We start from the raw sequence: 19,966 nt of genomic DNA, 5'->3' as shown, positions 1-19,966 counted from the left end.
TGAACATGGTTAGACCTGCTAAGCATGTTAGCATTGTCATTGAGCTTAGCATGCTGACGTTAGAATTCAACTGAAAGCAGCACTGTGCCTAAGTACAGCCTCACAATGTGGCTGTAGACGCTTGGTCGTGTAATTAATGTACAGTTCGCTTTCACAAATCCACAGATTAAGTCAGTGTGTTAGAATCCATTTTTAAACTGTTGGCTTTTGCTGCACAGCATCTAATACTGATTTCTCTAAAAATCTTTATAATAGCAATTGATGATTTGCTGTATCAGATCATATTAAAATATTAAATCAGTGTTTGGTATGGGTAGCCTTGAAACCCTAATCGGAGCATCACTCTTAAAAAGGCGTCCATGACTTTAACCCTCTCCTGCCAAGTAGGAAAAAAACATTTAATTCCTCATAAGCCAAAGTATCCCTTTTACATGTGCTGTTTGATAGATTTTATCCAAAGCACATTAACGTAATATATATCTTTGACATTAGAGGGATTAAATCATCAACCCTGACAGTTTTAGTGCAATGTCAACTCATTTACAGATAAACCAGCACTAACATTTCACCATTCCAGGCTCACTGAAGTACTGGTCCCAGTCTCTAGAAGCACAGTCCCAGTCAAACTGTCAGTGAGTTAGACAGGCACGGCACTGAGTGCTCTCAGCTGCTAGATGGGAACACATGGCTGGACATATGGCAGAATTTGGAGCTCCAGGATTTGTTGATCCAGCAGCGAGGCCTTCATGTTTTGACAAAACACAACGAGGTGGAGGCTCCTCGTCAATTAGCGCCTCACTAATACTAAATACTGTCAGAGAGTCACGGGACAAGGCCAGAAGGCTGAGGATGCCAGGGCACACACACACACGCACACACACACACACACACACACACACACTCTCACACACAAACTCACAGATACTCTCACACACAAACTCACAGATACTTTAATAGGAAGTGACACATTCTCTGATGCAAAGTTATTCACAAGTCATAATCATATGTGCAAGCAGACAGTTTGTTTCACTCACATACTGTACATAGGCACACACACACACACACACACACACATTTGTTCATATACTTCTATACTCTATACTTGAGGCCTCACATTGACATAATGCTAATGTAACCATCGCGAGTACCTAACCCCAATTGTAACATTAAAGGGTTAGTACACCCAGTTTACAAAAAGACATGTTTTCTCACTTACCTGAGTGGTGTCTAGGCATGCATTAAGTTTTGGTTTTATGTGTTGAGAGTTTCAGATTGCTGCCTCTGAAACTTCTGCTGCCACCTCAATACAATGGGGATGAAAGAAATTCAATATGTGGTCCCCCAAGTGTTAAAAATTTTGTTTGAAAAACTCAACAGCCACTTCCCTTTCCAGTAACATTTTTTGGTTGCTCTGGATAATCCACAAACCTTGCTTTAAACTGTTTTTATGGAAGCTATTTTCTACCATAGAGGGGTTTTTTTTAAATTTCTGTGACGTGACCCTTTGAAATAAACCTAATTATAACATTAACCCTAAAACAATGTCTTTAACCTCAAACAGCCGTTTGAAGAAGTGAAGACCAGGCAAAATGTCCTCACTTTCCAAAAATGTGCTTACTCTCAGGGTGTAAAACTTAAATTGGTCCTTGCAAAGATTGCCGAACAGGCACATATGTATGTGCACATAAACACACATATACACTCATAAACCCATACCCACACAAACATATTCTCATAAACCTTCACACACACACACACACACACACACACACACACACACACGTACACACATACGCACACACCCGTCATCCTATAGCCATAAGGTTGTCTTTTCCTTTGATGTTGGGATTGAGTGACTATAATGAGGGGTCGAGTGGGAGCTTTAGCAGCTTATTGTCTACTTATAGCACACATCACAGACTATGAGGTCCATCGTTGTTAGCCACATTTTCTGGCCTGCCCTAATTATGTCACTTTGCTTGCACACATGGGTATGTGCTAATTGGGATAAATGTCCAGTTTTGTAATTTCTCTACTGCAGCGGTCATGTGTCAATCATTGACACCCAGTCCAGGTTTGCAGTGTTGTGTCAACAAATACCTTCTTTGTGGATAAGGCAATTTGGGCTTTTCAAAACATGTCAGTTGCAGTTGATGCTCTGTCAGTGCCGTCAAATACAAGCTTTCACACCAGTTCTGAATAGCCCTCAGACACAGAGTTCACTGTTTTAATACAGCAGATTTAATTTGAAATTTGAAAAACTGTGTGGTTAGCACTGATTTTGATATCTAGGCACAACTTTTCCTTGAGTTTGACAACATAAACACCCATTGTTTCCCGTACATTTTCCCGTTCAGTTGTTTTAGAGCTTGTCAAATCAATACGTTCTAGTTTTCTTGTGCATAAGTTTATACATATTTCCTTGTAATTTAGCATGTCCTCTGGTGTTAGGATCTTGACCAGAATTAATAATTTCTGTGGATTTGAACAATCCTTGGGTACAGGCCATGCATTTACAATGGTTAAATATTATATTAAATATTTTCAAAGCCACCACATCGAAGGAATGTCTGCATTTTCTTTATGTGTCATGCAAAATTCATCACTCTGACTGCTTGATGTGCATGTGAGTCAATCTTTTCTTAATTGATGCTTAATTGTATGCATTAGCTGTGCAGTGCTTTGTCACATACAGTACAGCTTGTTTAGTCAGTTGTTAAATCAGACAAATTAGAGGTTCCAATATGGAATCATTTTTCTGCATCAATTTGAAATGGTGATTACTGACTAATGAGTATGCTGAATACATGCCTACATTCTGGTGTGTATATATATTGTTTTTGTTAAGATTTAAGCGTTCTCCAGCTGTGTTTGTAAAAGAGCAAGATGTTAAGATATAAGGCAGTAGAATTTCCACTATTTCTCTTCTGTTTCTGTGTGAACAGCACTGCAGAAAATGTTCAGATACAGTACCTCCACAATGGTCAAACATATTTTGAGCCTGTATGCCTTAATGCAAGTTTTAGCACTGCGTCGAGATGCCCATCCGTGCCTTTAAATGATGTGTGCCTGTGAAAAAGGTGCATGTAGCCAGAACAGAGACTCCTTTGTTTGCAAGTCTGGGGTCTTCCACAGCGTACGCACTGAGGTAGCAGTTTGACACAGCCAGGAGATTGCATTACACATAACATCTCTGGGCTTTTAAAAAGAGAAAACCGCTAATCAGAAACAGCTTTAAAGGGGCCGTTTACTGTATGCTTGAACACAATCTGTCCATTCAAACAAGATGTTCTCAAGGCTTTGAATACTATATGGTTTCTGCACAAGATATGCATACGAGCTGCACATATGGAGCTCCCAGACGTTTTGATGATATTGATGTTTTCCATTTGGTTCATCTGTTGAGGTTTCAGCCTATATGCAGAACTGTGGGCGTGTTATTTTATTGATCAACATTGTTTATATCTGCCCACACACATACAATGGATTAGGGATGAAGAGAAAACGAGCCAGTGGCAGGAAGAGGGAGAGTAATTTTGTGCATCCCTTCCTCTCTTGTGTTGTACTTGTTGCATTGTGTTCCTGTGCAGGAGAGGAAGCTCAGGGGCCCCTGGTCTTCGGAGAGGCAGCAAGCTTCAACCTGTTTTTGCCTCTGTGTTTTCTGTTTCCAGGTGTCTTGCTGAGCTGTGTTTCTCTATCGATTTGGCCGGCTGCAAGAGAACAGTGGCTGATGGTTGAGATTAGAATAGAAACCTCACTTGTTTGATACAGGCTCTCTCTCTCTCTTTCTCCTTGTCTTTCATTTTCTGTCTGTTTCAGTGTGTTTATTTTTGTGTATTTTTTTAACCCCGACACTCTCTCATTCTCTGTCTTTCTCCTTCTTTCTCTGGTTTTTCACCCACGTTCACCCACCCAACTATTTTCTCTTGAAAATGTATGGCTCTCAGACACATCAACTAAACTTCATACACACAACTCATGCATCCCTTCCCACTCTCAGTTCACTTCAGCTCAGTTCAATGAAGCTTTATTGGCATTATGTTTTGATCATAAAAGATGTTGCCAAATATATATGCACATATACACAAGGTAATGATACACAGCTCATCTAATTTAATAACTATATTGTAAAACTATTTGTTTCAAAATAAAAAATATTAGTGACTTCCTTAAGATTTTGAATTAAGTGACTAATTTGTCCACTTTGGTCATTAGTTATTCTAATGCAAAACTCACTTAATGAGTCAACTTAATTGAACTTAAATTAAGTTCAGCTAACAACTTGTAAGTTATAAAGGTTTTATTGCTAGTAATGTTAATTTTTATTCTAGTAAAGCAGTTTTAAGTCTGATATACTACACTATATACTACACTGTCTATTCATTGCAGCATTTGCTGTACTGCTAGAAACCACATTCACATCAGGATCAGCACTGACATTTGCATTTGAAGTACCTAACAGAGTATGGGAAGTGGTTGAAGTGGAGGTGTTCATTTTGATCAGAGAGAAGACCACATCACTTGTCTGAGACATATGTATAAAAAGACATATACCAAAAACATATAACTGCAGGAAGACTGCACTTTCTTGTTAGATGAGAATACAACTGTACTGTCTGTACGGTAAATATGAATCCAATGCTCAGCAGCCGGTTAGTTTAGCTTAGCATAAAGACTGGAAGCAGAAATAGTCAGAAATATAACCGCCCATAAAATCACAACATGGCGTTTTTACACCTAGGTTTTTTTTTATTTACAGATATTACAGCATATCTACCAAATGGTTGAACTATTCCCTTAATTTGGTGAGTTATGTGAACAATCAGTTGGACATTTAACTAATTTAACGTTAAAAGACTTGAACCTATGATCATAAGTTCTGCAATGAAACTTATCTGAATACACTGATTAAATGATAAAAGATGTGTCATTGTAAATAAAGGGAGAAATACTTAAAGGAGTAGTTTGAGATTTGGGGAAAAATGCCTGTTAGCTTTCTTTTCAAGGATTAAATGAGAAGATAGATACCACTCTCATGTCTGTTAGCTTAGCTTGGCATACAGACTGGAAACAGGGGGAAACAGCTGTCTAGCTATTTAAAATCAGAAAAAGAAAGAAGGATAATTCTGTTACAAGCAGTTGACATGACCCCCCCCCACCCTTGTTTCTCTTTCTCCCTCTCTTTCTCTCTGAGGCAGAGACACCTCAGTACACCCTGGCACCGCACACCCAATGTGGGCGATGCTGATGTGAAAAGGCACCGTTACTTAACAGTGACTCACAGTGCACCATTATACCCCCACCATCACAACTGCAACACTCTCCTCACTTCACACACACACACACACACACACACACACACTACTTCAGTAAATATGTTTCTCTTTCTATCCTCTTGCATCCTTTCCCGGCAGGAAAAGTTAGGGGGACATTTGAGACAAAGGATGAAAAATGGAAATTCAGGGTCTGAAAACGCCAGCACACATCTCACTCCCTCTTTGAGGCCGTACGGAGCCGCTGGCAAGGTCACAAGAATGAAGTAGAGATACATATTGCACAGTGCGTATTTAAATTTCAAGAGAGCGTACATGAATTCAGGCTGAAAACAGTTTTCAGCTCTAAACCAGCACTGTGCCATCAATATCTGAAAACAATACTCGAGGAACATCAGCACAGCATCCACGCCCATGCTAGCAGGGATTGTAAGTTAAAGTTGTAACCAGGGATCGGTAAGATAATAAGTCCAATTACCACCAGCCTCTGAAATAGAACAAGCTATGACCTCTGCTCTGCTTTCATGGAGTTGGAATGGATGGAAATCCTTACTCTGCGGCAGAGTAAGGATTTTATAAAAATTATATAAAAGATTGATTGAGAATAGAGATATTAGTGGGTCTAGAGTAAACAGCAGAATGAAAAAAATATTATTGGGAAATGTTCAAAGTCAGGGATCCATGGCAATGTGAGAAGTCAACATTTCGCTTGTTCGAAGAATATGAACAGATTCATCTTTCAAGACGTCTGTTGATATTTGAGTCTTTAAAAAACATCAAAACGACCCACTGTCCCACTCTTTTCGGCGTAGTCCCTCGGTCCCTCCTCAAATACATAGCCCGCAGAAAAGCGGCACTCCTCCCCCCCAAAAAACAGCAACTTATCAGCAGCGAGAGTGCACTCAATGATTCATACACTCTTTTAAGAGAACTTGAAACCTTGGCTCTATTTTGGTCTGGGCCTCTCTCTGCATATGCTGCACAACGGAGCAGAGGGATTTAGTGGGACTAAGTAGTTTGATATTTCTATTGGTTTTCTGCATGTATTTTCACTCTCTCTTTCCCTCTCTCCCAGTGATCTTTCTCATCATATGGAGACCAAGGTCATGGCTGATTGAAATATAATAGAAGTGTAGACATCTGGCCTAATACTGTGGGAAGTTAAATCTATTTTAATGGCCCCTGCCGCAGTGGATTCTCTCTGATGCACTCTTGCGCTTCACTGACAGTAAATCACAATGTTCTCTTATTACCCTGACTGGAATGAGGGCATAGAGAAAGAACAATGAGGGATCCACATCATTTGTTTTCACCCCTCCCTTGCTTTTTCCTCTCCTCTCCGCTCCTCCTCTCCTCCCCTCTCCACTCCGTTTGCGACTCATAAAGCAAGAGGCTTAAAGAGAGTGACATCATGAAAATAAAAATAAAGGGGATTATGGGCGAGCTATTGTGCCATATGTGATTACTGGGGCTTCCATGTTCCCTTGGGGGGGGATGAGTGACTACGAGAGAACATATTTTATATTTATTTATACGATTCTCTCTAATGAATAAGAATAGGAAATGTGGACCACAGAATTGCCCCTCTTTTGTAAAAAAACAAAACAAAACAAAAACGCCGCCCTTGGTCCAAACATTAAAGAAGTTTCAATTTCTCTCTGTTCCGTTACAAAGATCAGAGATATTTTTTCACCCTTGATCTTTGATCTATAACTGTGAGGGTTTTTTTTTTTTTTTTAAATTGAATTGACATAAATGTGCGGTACATGGCCCTTTTTCACACCTTTTCAAAATACTTCCTTTGCGGCTGTTTTTTTAGAGTTCAGGTACAATTCAGCACAGGTCCACCCACATCTGCTATGGAGAGTCAGGTCCTTTTTACCCACCTAAATGAGATCCATTTTGATGTGACATTTGAGAGAATTACCAGTGCATGGGGGAGCAGGGAAGAGGTTAGCTCACTCCTATGCCATTGGTTGAAGCACACCACAGCCCACCTTTAGTGATGGACGGTACGAATGACCCTGAGCTACTATCGGCCATGGTGAACCCCCCCGCACACCTCACTTATCCCAGTCCTGTCTTGCTGTCAGTCAGCCCGGTGGGTCTGCTATTCCATTCTCCTTCTTTTGTACTACTCTGTCTGCTTCTCTTGATACATCACCCAAATGGAGTTCCTTGTCGTTTCAAAGCCAGGTCAGATAGCCTTTGTGGACCCTGCAGAACGTCACTGTAATGGTCACTTGTGCAGCTCACCTCAGCAATGTTCAGCACCCGCTTCTCTGCTCTGCAAGGTTGATCTTTGAAGGTGAATTTTGAAATTCCCCATAAGATGTTTTAAAGATTTACTGTTGCCATCCGTCTATCTGGAATACACAGAGTGGACGTGAAGACCTTTATGTATGCATGGCCAGCTGTTGTTTGTCGCCAAAACCATGCTGCTCTGTCATTTTTTTTTCACAAAGTAGCATATGGCTGGATGACTTTCTATAGGACACTGAAAACTCATTAAAAGTTATGTGGTTTATTTCAAAAGAGTTGTTTTTTTCTGAGTTTAGTTATTTTTAAAACATTATCAGTGTTTCGTATTACAGGAAACACTTTGAGTGTCAGTCACTGAAGCTGTAATAACAAAGTCCATCGAAGACAGACAGCTCTTGTCTTTTGGACAATTTGCCCCCCATCAGCCATGACAGACTCTCTGGTGTACTGTGCAACATTTTCATTCTCCTCCCTTTGACGAACACATCATTGTTCCCAGATGAGCTGTCTTCCACTAAACACCTCATAGGCCACGAATGACTCCATCACCAAGCTAATGACAACTCATTTTCACAGCCATTTGTGTCAAGAAAACTTTTAGCAGAGCTGATTAATTTGTTTCTACTTAAGATAATGTAATTACTTAAGATAAATTGACAAGGTAGAGCTATATTTAGTAGCAGAGACTTTTCAACCTGCAAGCTTTCATGTCAAGGTTAAATTTCAATTCTTATTACAATTGCTTCAGCATTTACCCTGATCTTTTGTCAATTTAACATGCTCTGAGGATGTAAACATGTATATGCTGTGTCCACAAACTAAACGAAAGTTCCAAACCAGGAAAAGGTTTTCATGCAAGAGAGAACTAGATACTAAATGACTTCTACCATTGGGCCACCCCTCCCCCTGTTAAAAATTACCAAATCGCCTACTGATCTTAACACCAGACTAGAAAGCAGTATTTTTCTGCCCTCTCTAGTTGAAACTTTAAACTCTGTTGCACCTCTGGGTGGGTCATGGGTGTGATCAGAAGTGTGTTCATTTGCACCTACAACCACGCCCAACAGTGATGTCACTGTGTACTAACACACCCTGGCTAAACCACAGGGGGTCAGCAACAGCAAGATTTTCAGCTGCTGTTATTTAAAGCAAGATTAATAAACATATTTCAATCAGTCAATTTCAGATTTTTAAAAAAAGTAAAACAATTCTAAGAATCTGATCAAGCATTGGTGCCAACTTTAAATACTTGATAGCTTTTGATAACTACAAAAACAACACACACACATACACAATGTGGTTAGTACTCATAAAGTACTGAGGTTCAAAACTAATCCCCACAAGTAGCTTAGCAGTTAAATTGTGCAGTGGAGAGTGTGTTGTCAAGATCATTTGGAACTTGATGAAAAAGGTTTTTACTATGCAGAAAGCATTAATTAAGCTTTGGAGTAAGTTATATATGACTGAATGTCATTAGTTTAATTGAGGGACACCTCAATGGTTTAATTTTGCACTGAATATGCTTCAGATTCTTCTTAAAACCAGTTTTTAATGTATGTTTTTGTTTTAAGTGATCTTAGTGTAGAACGTCAACACTCCAACACTGTTCCCATGGGGTGATTCATCTCCCTGTTTTTTTCCCAAAGAACCTGCTTTATGTATGATGACAGTCAATATGCCTCGGAGCAATATCTCATATCATATAAACTGTGTTAAAGCAATATGGTGTTTTATGTCGAATGACAACTGATGTACAAAAGTAGCTTTGTGCTATTGTGAAAGAAAGAAAATAAGGACAGAGTTGATATGTAGAGTATTTGATGGTCCAAAGTAACGTCCTCTTGTCGGGAGGGAGGGGGGGTTGAAGGTTAGTGAGAGAAGGCTGAATCAACATTTGCCTTTTATTTCTGACCCCTCTCTTTTATCCGCTCTCCTCCATGTCCTGAAAGACAGTATATTTATGAATTATTTATCTAAGTTTGAAAATATTAAACTTGTGATGTCCTTGTCCCGTGTCTTATCTTTAAGGGCATCATAAGAAGCTGTAAAGAAGAAAAAAAGTTCACCAAAGCGATGGAAGGCACAGTCGTAAAATAGCGTCTGACAGCATTTAAATCTTGGTACATACCTTAGTGTGTTCAGTTACTCATTATCATTACAGGAGATTAATCGATAATTTTCATTATCAATTAATCTCCTGATTATTTTCTTAATTAATTGATTAATCTCTTAGTTTATGAAATAAATATAGTAAAAAAAAAAAAGAAAGTCACATCACAGTTTCCAGGGTGACATCTTCACAACCATTTCATCTTCACCTTTCACTTTCCAGTTACCTCATGGTTTATCCAGTCTCAATTTAATGTATGAAAACTCAGATAGATGCCATACTTTATATAGCCAGGAATAGATGCACAAACCACTGAGATTTGTTTTTATTTTTTACTGAATTAAGCCTAGTGCCTATGCTTGTTAACAATAATAACAAATGACAATAATGATAAATGTTAGACAGCGAAGAAAGAGACACTTCCAAAACCTTTATCGTGGGAAAAGGAATTGTCAGTGATAATATTTCTGAGCAAGCACCAAGCGAGGAGAGTGAGTGTTATGGGAAGAGAAAATAGCACATCACCCCCTGATAGTAAACTTACTTCCTTTTATTATTCTTATTATTTTCTCCCTAATGATAGTGCACATTATGAGACTTTTATCCTATCTTCAAGCACCAGTTTTGCTTGTGGGGACATTGTAGCTGTTCCTCGACGTTTCTTTCCATTTGTTTGCTAAAAGTATTTGTTTGCAAGATGAATTGCTGCACTGGCAGGCGAGATGACAGCCTACACGAAGATGATATTGAATTGATTTCTGAAATGTTGCAGAACGGACTAGTTGATGTGTACCACGAGACATGAATAATAAAAATTCTATTAAAAAGCTCTTGAATGGCTGACACTGGAATATTATTTGTGATGATTAATTTTCTTCAGTCATTATAAAGGGGAGTTGGCATCAGATTGCCTCTGACAAAATTGCTTTTCATTCCCTGGTGAATACCCTCAGTATGCTTTTTGAGAGCACAAAACCATATTTCTCAGCGTAATATTATGTCAAGATAGGCCCTGGAAAAGACAGCCACTGGCTCTGCTCATGTATCACCTTATTAGTACCATAAATTTTTGTACTGTTTTACCTGGTAGGGGTCATCTGGACACTGGAATCATTTCATAATGAAGAATGTGATTTCTTTAGTCCAGTTTTTCTATTTCTAAAAAATATGATTGGCATTATAATTATGAGATTATAAAATTGCGACTAAGTGAGTGTCAATGGTGTTTTTCCACGTAATGAATTTGAATAACTGTATTTTAAAGGCGTGCGGGCTGACAGTTTGTTGCTTTAAAGCTATCAAGATTTCTGAAGCAAATTACTGTACAGCAGCTGTTGTTGTCTAACTCTAATTAATTTACTGTGTATGTTTGTGTTGAATGAATAAACACTTTTGTAAGCGCAACAATTTGCATTTCTAATTATTTTATTTTCAGCAAAACAGCCTGAATTGACTGCTGCCGTTCAGTGTCTGCTGCATACATAAATCTGAACAACAACAATCAACAGGTGCATTTAAAAGCCAATTAAGAAGCTTTTTAATTACTCTGGAACATCCTTTCTTAGTTGTTTCTCTCCTTGTTTGTTGTTGAGCAGTACGATTGTCTGATGGGCACGTTTTTCTTAGAGATTCAAGAGTTGAATCCCCCTATTTTATTCATGCTGTAACTAAATGTGGCACTGTTTTTCTGTTGTGTTTTTATGATGCCGTGTTCATGTGGATTTTCCCTGTGTGCTTCCTCCCACATTCCAAAGATATGCAAATAACTAAGTGTGTTATAAACTCTAAATTGGCCATACAAAATTTCTATCTGTGATCTGTCCTGGCGTTTTCCTTTGTGTTTTTTTTTTTATGCGTTCAACTTACAACCCTGAAAATGTAGCAAAAGTGAGTAAATGAGTAAAGGTTGCAGTGATTGCAGTTTCCCTGACTCATTCCCCTCTTTTATCTGCCTTTCCAGAGCTACTCCAGTCAGGGTAGAGGCAGCAGTGGCAGTGGAGGAGCAGGGGATGAAGACTATGAGATCCCCCCATCACACCCCCCAACCATGCCGACCCTTCTCTGCTGCACCTCATGGAGCATGAGTCAGGTTACCCCTTCCACTCCCTGCCTCACAACGGCCTGCTCAACACCTACTCCTACCCTGAGCTTCCCGCCCTCATGATGTCCAATATGCTGGGTCAGGACACCCACCTCCTCTCGGGGCCTATGCACTCAGTGAGTACACCTTTTTTTGTCTGTCCCTTTTTAGCTATGACCCTTTGTGATCGTGCAGGTCAAGCGCTGTGGTAGGGTATTAGTCTTCGTGGTCAGATGGCTGGAAGTCAGCACAGAGAACATTTTCTCTGAAGGTTTCACATGTTCATGTCATTGAAAGTTCAGTCTTTTCAAAATGTTTTCAAATATTATTGATCTTATGATACTCTTTTGAAACTATAAGCAACAAAACAGCAAAATGGCTAATTCATCTGTGTGCAGCTCTCAATAGTCTCAAATATTTTTTTTGTTATAGCAAAGCGTTCTTGTATTCGAGCGATAATTAGCCCGGTTAGAGGCCAAGGAAGCTGAAAAAGTGAAGTCTGAGCAAGGCCAGAGTTTATACATGCAACATTTATAAATTCAGAGAGCTGCTGCCTGCTTAACACCCAGACCTTTGCAGCAGCGCTCCTTTAATATCTATTCAGCTGCACAACTCAAAGATTTCATTGCCTCAAAATGAGCTAAGAAAGGGAGCAAGAAACTCGGTGCTGCACATTTTCATTTGTTATGATCAGCAAAGCAAAAAAGGAATGGGGAGGGATGGGGGGGGCAGGTTTTGAACAGAAAATCTTGATGGGGGGGTATTCCTTGTCAGCTACTTTTTCTTTTCAAAAGGATGCTGAGGACCCCCACTTCCCCCTCCAGTAAAGGGACTTTTCTTTTTCTTGTGTTAAACATGCTTCAGACTGAACATGTAAACACCCCTGGCGAACACATTCAAATGCTTTAATCATAGGATCAAACCAGATGAATTATAGATGGCCTGTGTGGTGAATTATTCAACGTTATATACTTTCATCTGACATAAATATTACTTTTTTCTCTCTGCCCTCCATCATGAATATTTATGCTTTAATGTGAGCATCCATGGCATTTATCCTCCGTTAATCAGGTCTTATGTGATTTTCAGAATCAAACTGCATAAGTTGCAGGCTCCATTTTTTCTGTGGGTGGTAGCTAAGGCCTCCATTAAAGCCAGCCTTCAGGATTAGGTCACAATCCATTGGCTACTGTGCTGAATAGTCTTGGTGGAGGAGAAAGATGCTGTTGACTGGAACATTTACAGTCTGCTTTTTAGTGTAGATGGCTGGTTTGACAAAACCTATACAGTAATTTGAATGGGTTGATTTCAGTATTTTTGAATTCAACATATAAACTGTGTCTCTGTATGCATGTATGCATATTTATGTATAAAGTTTATACAGTATATACCATGTGATGTGCATGCATGAGTATATGTAACAAAGCAGCCCTTTTTGGCCAGTAGTATTTTAGAAGGAAACAGAGAGGGAGTGCCTGCTTCTTAAACAGCTTTTGTTTCACCTTTGCAATTATTTATTTTCAAATAGCCCTTCAGGGTAATGTTCCATTTTCTTATTTCACACTCCCTTTTCTCATAAATGAACCATCATTGCAATAAATCATTGCACAAACAGAGACTTGCACACACTGTGAAAGGTCCAGAGATTTATGTAACACATTCATGTTTCCCACTTCCACATTTTAGTACTACTCTAGCAGAGCCTGGCTAATAATAGCCGCTATTAATATTTCTTGTTGCCTAGCAACCCCAGCAAGTAATAGCTTACTCTGGAAAAATAGATGACCGATAAGGAAGAAGGGGTTGGTGGGGTTGGAGTGGGGATTCAATTCATTTATTATCTCCTGGGACAAGAGGAGCTTATTTCTGAGGCTGCGGAATAGGAAAGTAGGCTATATATTGAGAAATATTTTAAAGCAATTGAAGATGACGTTATTTTCATTTTGGTTCCATTAGGGATGTTTCATTTGATGTTTCCCCAACAAAGTCAATTAACCTTAATTTCATACTGATAAAGGTATAATAAGGAAGATTGAATCTCTGTCTGCTGAATGCTTAACGAATAATAAGGGTGGATGGAAATAGGCTCTCAGTGTAACCACGGTCGGAAATGAAGAGACAAACCTTTACCTTTGTTGTATTATATTAACAAAAGCCTTGCGGTAAACCCACAAAATTGGAGGAGATAGATGGAAAACCAAAACGCTAATCATTCAGCAGTCTTCTTTCACCATCGCTGAACAAGCAAATAAAAAGTCAACAGCGTTACCTTAAGGATACTCTTCAATAAAAGCTATCCTTCAGTGTATATATAAACCTCCTACAAGTACAAGCTCAGCTGGAGCTACAGATACGCTTCATCTCAAGGGATGTTGTTGCTGGTTTTTGTACAACATTTAGCCTAAGGCTAAAGCTCTGTAAACTTCTCCCTGCTTTGGGATTCTCTTTTTCACAGCACATCGATCCTACAGCAAACACAGTTAAATCATTATAGGATTGAGAGCAGTGGATTGACCATCATCATCATGCTGCATAGGCACACAGTTTTGCATCAGTTTGTCCTGGTAGCTTTAAAGTCTGTAATTTATGTTCATTTAGAGTTGACTGTATAATAATCTTATGATTTCTGGCCTGCAGAACAGCATATGTCTCGAGGGCCCTGTTTTTTCTTGCAAAATTTATTCTGTCTGACAACCTCCTCTTTTCCATCTAATTATGACTCCACAGGCAGCAGAAAAATTAGCTGGTAAATGAAAAAGATGTGTAGCAGATAGAAAAAAACAGGTGTCAAATACATGCATTATAAGAGTATAAGGCAAATTTTAGAGCTTGGACATTTGATGTACATTGAGATTTGGTTTTTCTATTTATATTTTCAACTGGCAGATCCGGCACTTTGTTCAGGTGTAGGGTTCGACCCTTTCTACTGCATGTTGTTCATAATAGTCTTAAGTGACAGTTTTGAACCGTTTCTCAGACTTGAAATTGCACCATTTACAAGGACTCCAACAAGCAGAAGGATCAACATCAGCATTATAAAAGACAGAGCTGTCAATCAGAAAATGCTCTTACATTCTCTCAACTCCTCCCCACATAACGCTGACCTACTCTGCCACATTCTTTGAATCGAGGCAGAAAGGGCCAAGTCTTGGAAGGTTGGATACTGTGAAATGTAACACGCCTTCATGTGAATACTCGTTGTTGAGGGAGAATCCCTGTCTCAAACATTGCTGTCAGTATTTCTGCCACTCCGGGGTTCAGGGAAGAGGTGGCACCCAGGGGTCTCATGTTCAACAAGCCCCCTGATCGTTCAGGTCTGGCTGAGGCTACAGTGCGGGGAGATACAAGCAAGATCGAGCTCTTTGAAAAAATAAAGGGGGAGGGACACTCACCAGCAAATGGTAATGAGGGTTCGTGGAGGAGTTTGCAGAACAGCCCCAACATGGAGCCTTGAGGGGCACCAGCGCGTTTAAATATTGAAACAGAGTACCAGCCCCTGTCTCATTACCGGTGTAATAAGGCTAGTTAGGGAGGGGGAAAGCCCCTGCTGCCAAAAAAGCAGCTGCCAGTTTTATAAGTTTATGTCACACATTCAGTCAGATGACTCCTGAAGGGAACTTTGTTCAGTTTTGTTAAACATGTGGCACTAGCTTAATATTTTTGGCAGGATGTGTGATGTGTGACAGGCCACCAGCAGTCGATTTTGAACATTCTGCTGTGTTGAGACAGTGACAAGTTATTGCTGATACCTTGGATAATTTGTCAGTTGAAGATACTGCTTTGGTTATTTATTTTTAAGGCTGCATTAACAGATTTTTGATTGATTGATTGATTGATTGTTGTTGGGTTTCTGGGTTGCTGTTGGGGTTTTTTGGCCACTTGAGGGCAGAAGAACTCCACAGCAAGCTACCCTGCCCTCATACATCATTTCACTTTATATCACTTTATAATAAAATTGTTATTACTTACTTAGTCGCAAACAGTTGCCCACCTACACATCCAGTAATCTTGGAGCAACTTTCATTCATTCATTTTCATGCATTCATTTAGAGTCATGTTGGTGGGTACCTGGTGGAAATATGTGTAATATTCACTCTCCTTTTAGCTCTGGTTTGGTTTCAACCAACCCCTAAGGAAAATATCTGGGTCTCTGGTCGCTAAATGTTTGACTTCCCCGGCTAGTTGCTAACTTTGTTTGTCTGCCATTTGGTACTGAGCATGTGTGATACATTTGGATTGTCAGAGCTGTTTTGCTGAAAACTACTGCTGCTGGAAACAAGGTTTACAGCAGGTTTAGATTGTAACAAACAGTACAAACCAAAACAATTAGCTAAAAGAGGCTGAAAAGCTGCAGAGTTCGGTGATTATTCACTGTGAGCAGCCCCTTTCACGTTACACATAGACATTCGATTCATTGGTAATATAGAAAATATTAATTAGTGGAACTTTAACTTTGGAAAACAAAACCTCATCCCGGCCTCTATTAAAAAGTATGACACAAAATACTGAGTGCATTCATAAATGTCTGTGCAATAGTGCACAGTGTATAAGTACAGTGTGTTTGCACTGTAGCATGCACAACTATGGCACAGTATAAGTGTTTACTGTATGTGTGTGCCTTTATTTCCAGCTTGACTTAATTTGACTTCATTTAATCTGTGAAAGGAATTTTTTTTTGCATCACTTGGCATTTAGGACATAGACAGCATGGGGGAAAGGCCATAACTATTTAATGCAGCGACATAAAAACTATATTGACAGCTGTTGTTATTGACAGTGCAGGGATAGTTAGATAGAGGCCCAATCAAGCCATTAAAAAGGTCAGACTAAGCCTATCAACACTGTACACAAATCCATGTTGTGAAACATCCTAGACAATGTGATGTTCAAACAAATATATCCAGAAATGAAAATGTTGTTTGTATGTTTGAAACTTTTACATTTTCCAGGCCCCATCCACTGCCTACTATCTAATGAGAAGAACTGCCTTGAAATAAACTTTATCCAAAAAAAGGATTTATATAATTATATAATATAATTGTAGTTTGATTTGACTTCACATGCTCAGTGCAGCTGGATTACTTGTGTTTTTTAAATTGAAACAGCAATCTTTTTTTCCAGTGTAGGTTTTAGACATATCTCATATGACCTGCTTGCTCTGCTGCCTTTCACTGGGATAGATATGACATCTCAGTGACGTTCCCAGATAAATCACTTTTTGTAACAGTAGAAATGTTTTCTGTTGTGGCTTTTCATTTCAAAAAACGACAGATGCCCTTCAGTGCTACAGTGCACAACAGGGGTGAACAATGTGTCTTGTAGTTGTCAAGAGAAATGACAGCGAGATAATTGGTAGGGCACTCCCGTTTCATTTAAACTGAAACAAATAGGCTTCCAAAGAGAATTGTGCTTTAAAAAAGTAAAGCTTTGTTTTGTGCAGCTCATCATGCAGGGTTCAGAGTGAAGTAATGAATAGGAGTATTAACGGATTGAGCATTAAAAACAAATGCACATTCATTGCAATTCATGAATATTCATGGAACTAATTCAAATAACCTTAGGCGACTGTTACAACTAATGAATATTTAAAACAGCTTGGTCACAGAGATTTGAACACTGCATTACAGCTGACTTTCTGGGATCATCATGTACAAGGGTAAACAATTAGGAATGGCAAAAACAGATTCCAGTGGTGATCAAAATACATCTGGAAAATAATATCTCATGTTGTCACATTAGTTATGGGCCGTTGATGCTCCAAAGGAGAATGTGATGACATGCAAGAGGACAACAAGGTGAAGAGTTGGCAATAATCATAACTATGAGTTGATTAATCAATTAGTCAATCAACAGAATATTAATTGACAACTATTTTTAAAAGTCAGAATCATTTATCAAGCAAAAATGCTAAATATTCTCTGGTTCCAGTTTATGAAATGTAATACTTGGCTGCTTTTCTGTTTTATATGATTGTAAATTGAATACCTTTGGAATTTGAACTGTTGGTTGCACCAAACAGGCAATCGGACGATGTAACTTTGGGGAATTGTGATATTTTGTAGACCAAATTATGAATTGATTAATTGAAAAAAATGAAGAAAGTGATCTTAAGTTGCAGCCCTAATCAAATTTGATAATAAAAATAGCCATTTATTTGCTTATTCTGACCTCAAACCTTTTGAGCTGACTCAGTCAGGAAGGGCTGAAGAGCAGTAAAGGAAAAGCAGTCACAGCACAGCGCCTAACAGAGCGGGACTCACCCTTGGAGGGACCCGTGGGTGACTAAACATGTTTACATTTGCCAAGCTGGTTTTGTAAAAGCCCGGCACCCTTACACGCTCCAAGTAGGCGAATCCCGTACTGCCCACTTAAAAAAGGGGCCTTGTCTGCTTCCTTTGAGGGATCAGTGTGGTGACTCGTCCTCCTCGCCACCACCGCAACGCTAATTAGGCCCACCACAAAGCCAGCCTGTGGGGATAATGTCCCATTATTAGAGTCATTTGTTTCAATTAACCGCTCTGTGATTCTACAATAGCACAGCGCAGCCCAGTGCAAAGAAGCCATTACTCTCGCCCAAGGAACCACTGAGGTTTGGGACAAGAGTGTTTGTAAGAAGGTTATGGATACCTGCTCCTGCCAGCGTTGGTGCTGCCAGGCTCCACAAACTGTCCAGTCACTGATGAGTTGTTTCAGCACTGAGGGAGAGCGAAAAAGTCCTTATTCATATCTTTTTTAGAGCTTTTAAAGACTGTTACCAGCTTTGTTGTTTCTGACTTTTTTTCACTGAAGATTAGTATAAGGGATTGTTGACTTGAGCATGGACCACTGAGAACTATAAGCTGTTCTCTCCCTTTTACATGCTGAGATCATTGTGGTTGACTGAATTACTATTCTTCCACTGTATAATTACGCTGCTCTTGTCATTTTTAGACTGCAATCTACTACTTTCTGAACTCTGTGCATGAGGCTCTCTTTTTTTCTCTTCAGCTCATGCATTTCTCTTACAAATTTGAGGAAAGTTTCTTTCATGTATTTTGACATAGAAAGCAGATTGCTTTGACAACAACTTTTCCCCTTCCCTATCTGGGACTTGTGAAATGACAATTAGTCTAGTGCCTTTATGGCCACTAACATGTGACCCTTGATAATAGCTGTTTGTACTGTTTGTGCACTTGCATACTGCCTTCTGTTGGTCACAGCTGGAGGCTGAAAGAGCCTACTGGTTGCAGGTTGCATAAGGCACGAGTATAACAGAGATTATGACTGATTTGTTGCCTGAAGTAAAAGGAATAACGTCAAGAAATAGTGTTTATATAAATGGCTTTGATGTCAGTTCACTTTTTCCTGATCATTTGCATATTGTTGTTAGCAGCATAGCTACTTCACTGTAAACTGCCTCAATGTTTTTGGAAACATAACAGCAATAATACAAAGATGCCTATCAACTCCAAATGCTCCCAAATACAATATTTCAGAGCACTTTTAGGTCCTTTCAACACCAGATAATGGAAACTTCGATTGTTACCAAGAGGTTGCTGCCCTGTGATGCCTCTGTTGCCAGGCTCTCTCATTGGCTTTCTCCCCCCCGCTGCGCAGATGTTTACAAAGAGACATCACCAGCTCACATTAAAGGGTTCAAGTTGTCCCCTCGGGCTGTTGCTATGGAAATAACCCTGCTATGGTCGCTCATTCATGTTTGATTAATTGTTTTTTCCTTTATGTGCTGTTGCCTCTACAAAGACCTCATCATGGGAACGTTTCATCTTGAAAGCAAACAACAGGAAAAGATGAATATGTCAAATTCTGTTTTATTTGGACTTGGAGATATTCTCTCTTCCTGCTTTGGGGAGATGTTGTGGATGTTCTGTGGTGATAAAAGTCTTGGAAATTGTATTAGTAGTTGTATTAATGTTGATAAACCCTTGTCTGTGAAGCCATACAATCATAAAGACTTTTTTTTTGTTTCCCAGACTTACCTGGACTGAAGATAAGCATTTTGCCTTTTTCCCCTCTTAAATTGCACTGTGTAGTGCTGAGCTACAGCAACCCACTGGGGCCAATTAGGATGCCAGCAGAGCCAGGAAGTGCATAGCAGATGCTTTTGCCACTATTTATTAAAATCCAATCTGCGGGGGCCCCTCCAACAGCTCGTTAAACTACCGTTAATCTAATTAGCTCTCACTTGCCACTGTTTTCACCACATTACCAAATACAAGGGCCTCGACTTTGCAATTTAGGCTG

At 39.4% G+C, this 19,966-nt stretch overlaps 1 protein-coding gene across 1 annotated transcript in view; it reads left to right on the top strand.

Annotated features, from left to right (window-relative positions):
* Positions 1 to 19,966, top strand: part of LOC122882962 (thymocyte selection-associated high mobility group box protein TOX-like) — a 77,598-nt gene that overhangs the window by 41,897 nt on the left and 15,735 nt on the right. Inside the window, 2 exon segments of the mRNA XM_044210963.1 lie at positions 11,606 to 11,666; positions 11,669 to 11,862. Coding sequence (XP_044066898.1) covers positions 11,606 to 11,666; positions 11,669 to 11,862 — 255 coding nt within the window.

This window comes from Siniperca chuatsi, linkage group LG10 (assembly GCF_020085105.1).
Source record: "Siniperca chuatsi isolate FFG_IHB_CAS linkage group LG10, ASM2008510v1, whole genome shotgun sequence".
Lineage (NCBI taxonomy): Eukaryota > Metazoa > Chordata > Actinopteri > Centrarchiformes > Sinipercidae > Siniperca > Siniperca chuatsi.
The sequence above is the reverse complement of the archived record's forward strand: the minus strand, read 5'-3'. Positions and strand labels throughout refer to the sequence as shown.